This window comes from Suricata suricatta, chromosome 6, assembly GCF_006229205.1.
Source record: "Suricata suricatta isolate VVHF042 chromosome 6, meerkat_22Aug2017_6uvM2_HiC, whole genome shotgun sequence".
Lineage (NCBI taxonomy): Eukaryota > Metazoa > Chordata > Mammalia > Carnivora > Herpestidae > Suricata > Suricata suricatta.
In genome coordinates this window covers 6566852-6567963 of record NC_043705.1, presented here as the reverse complement: position 1 = coordinate 6567963, position 1112 = coordinate 6566852, and the positions used below count along the sequence as shown (strand labels likewise).

Here is a 1112-nt window from a genome sequence, read left to right as displayed (position 1 = left end):
CCGTTTGCCCAGGGCGCCCCTCGGCCCTGCCCGCTCCGAGAGCCGGGCTGCGGTCCCGGCCTCCGCCCCACCTGCGTGCGCCCGGGCCCCGCCAGCCGCGCCAGGTCGCCTCCGCCCTGCGACGGGCCGGGTTCGCGCGGCCCCGGGGGCGGACTCCCGCCGCCCAGCTCAGACGCGATTCGTCACTCTTGCAGAAGTTTCCCCCTGAAAAAAAAATCCCTGCACCAGAACCAGCCCTCCGCCCCGGGGAGGTTTTGATTTTAGTGGCTTTCCTTCCTTTTATTTTCTGTCCTGCGCCGGGTTTTGGCCGCGGAGCAAACTTGCAGCCCTGTCCGGGTACATGTCAGTGGTAATCGTCCCTGCAGCCGGTTACCCTGACACTATGCACTCCGAAGCCGAAGAATCCAAGGAAGGTATGACTTGGATCTGTTGCGGGATGGATGGGGGCGGAGGCGGCCCAGTCCCGCGGAGGAATGTGGAGGAAAGGGGAGCGGATGGGAGTTTCGCCGGGAGCGGTGGCTACTTGGTCGCAGTTCAGTTAGAGCTGAGTCTGCGGAGCCCTGGACCCTGCTCACCCGCAGCCCCGCCGAGACTAGGAGGGAAGAGTCCCATCTAGCACAGGCAGCCCACGAAAGGCTGCGTTGTAGATTTCTCTGGAAAGGAAACGGCCCCAGTATTGACTCCAAGAATGCAAAATGTGCTTTGACAAGCGCTTGCCCGCCTGCATCAGGACTCCTTTGCAAGAGCCCGACCGGTCGGTCGAGGGTCCCTTGAAAAGGGTTTCAGAAATTGGAAACTCCATGTGTTTCCGGTTAAAAGGGGAAGCCGAGAGAAGGGGAGAAGTGAAAGATCCTCATTTGGGGAATAGGTTAGGGGTGTGTGTGTGTGTGTGCGTGCGTGCGTGCGTGTGTGTGTGTGTGTGTGTGTGTGTGTGTGTGTTTGCTGAGTTTTCAGTAGTGAATTCATTTTGTAGGGGCAGCTTGTAACTGAGGAGTTTCTTTCTAACTTCGCCGAGGCAAAGGGTTTCCTTTATTCTTAACAGAGAACGGGTGACAGGACTGGAAAAGCTCCAACGAAAACACAATTATACGCTCGTGTTAGTTCTGGGAGTT

At 58.3% G+C, this 1112-nt stretch overlaps 1 protein-coding gene across 3 annotated transcripts in view; it reads left to right on the top strand.

Moving 5' to 3' along the window:
• TNFAIP8 (TNF alpha induced protein 8) overlaps positions 1-1112 on the top strand; it is a 127211-nt gene that overhangs the window by 87170 nt on the left and 38929 nt on the right. Inside the window, exon 1 of one of the 3 annotated variants that reach the window (XM_029941552.1) lies at positions 213-413. The exons of the other annotated variants lie outside the window; for them this stretch is intronic. Within the exon in view, the coding sequence (XP_029797412.1) occupies positions 341-413 (73 nt within the window). The 5' untranslated portion in view covers positions 213-340. Of the gene's footprint in view, positions 1-212; positions 414-1112 lie in introns of those variants that run through there. 3 annotated transcript variants of the gene reach the window in all.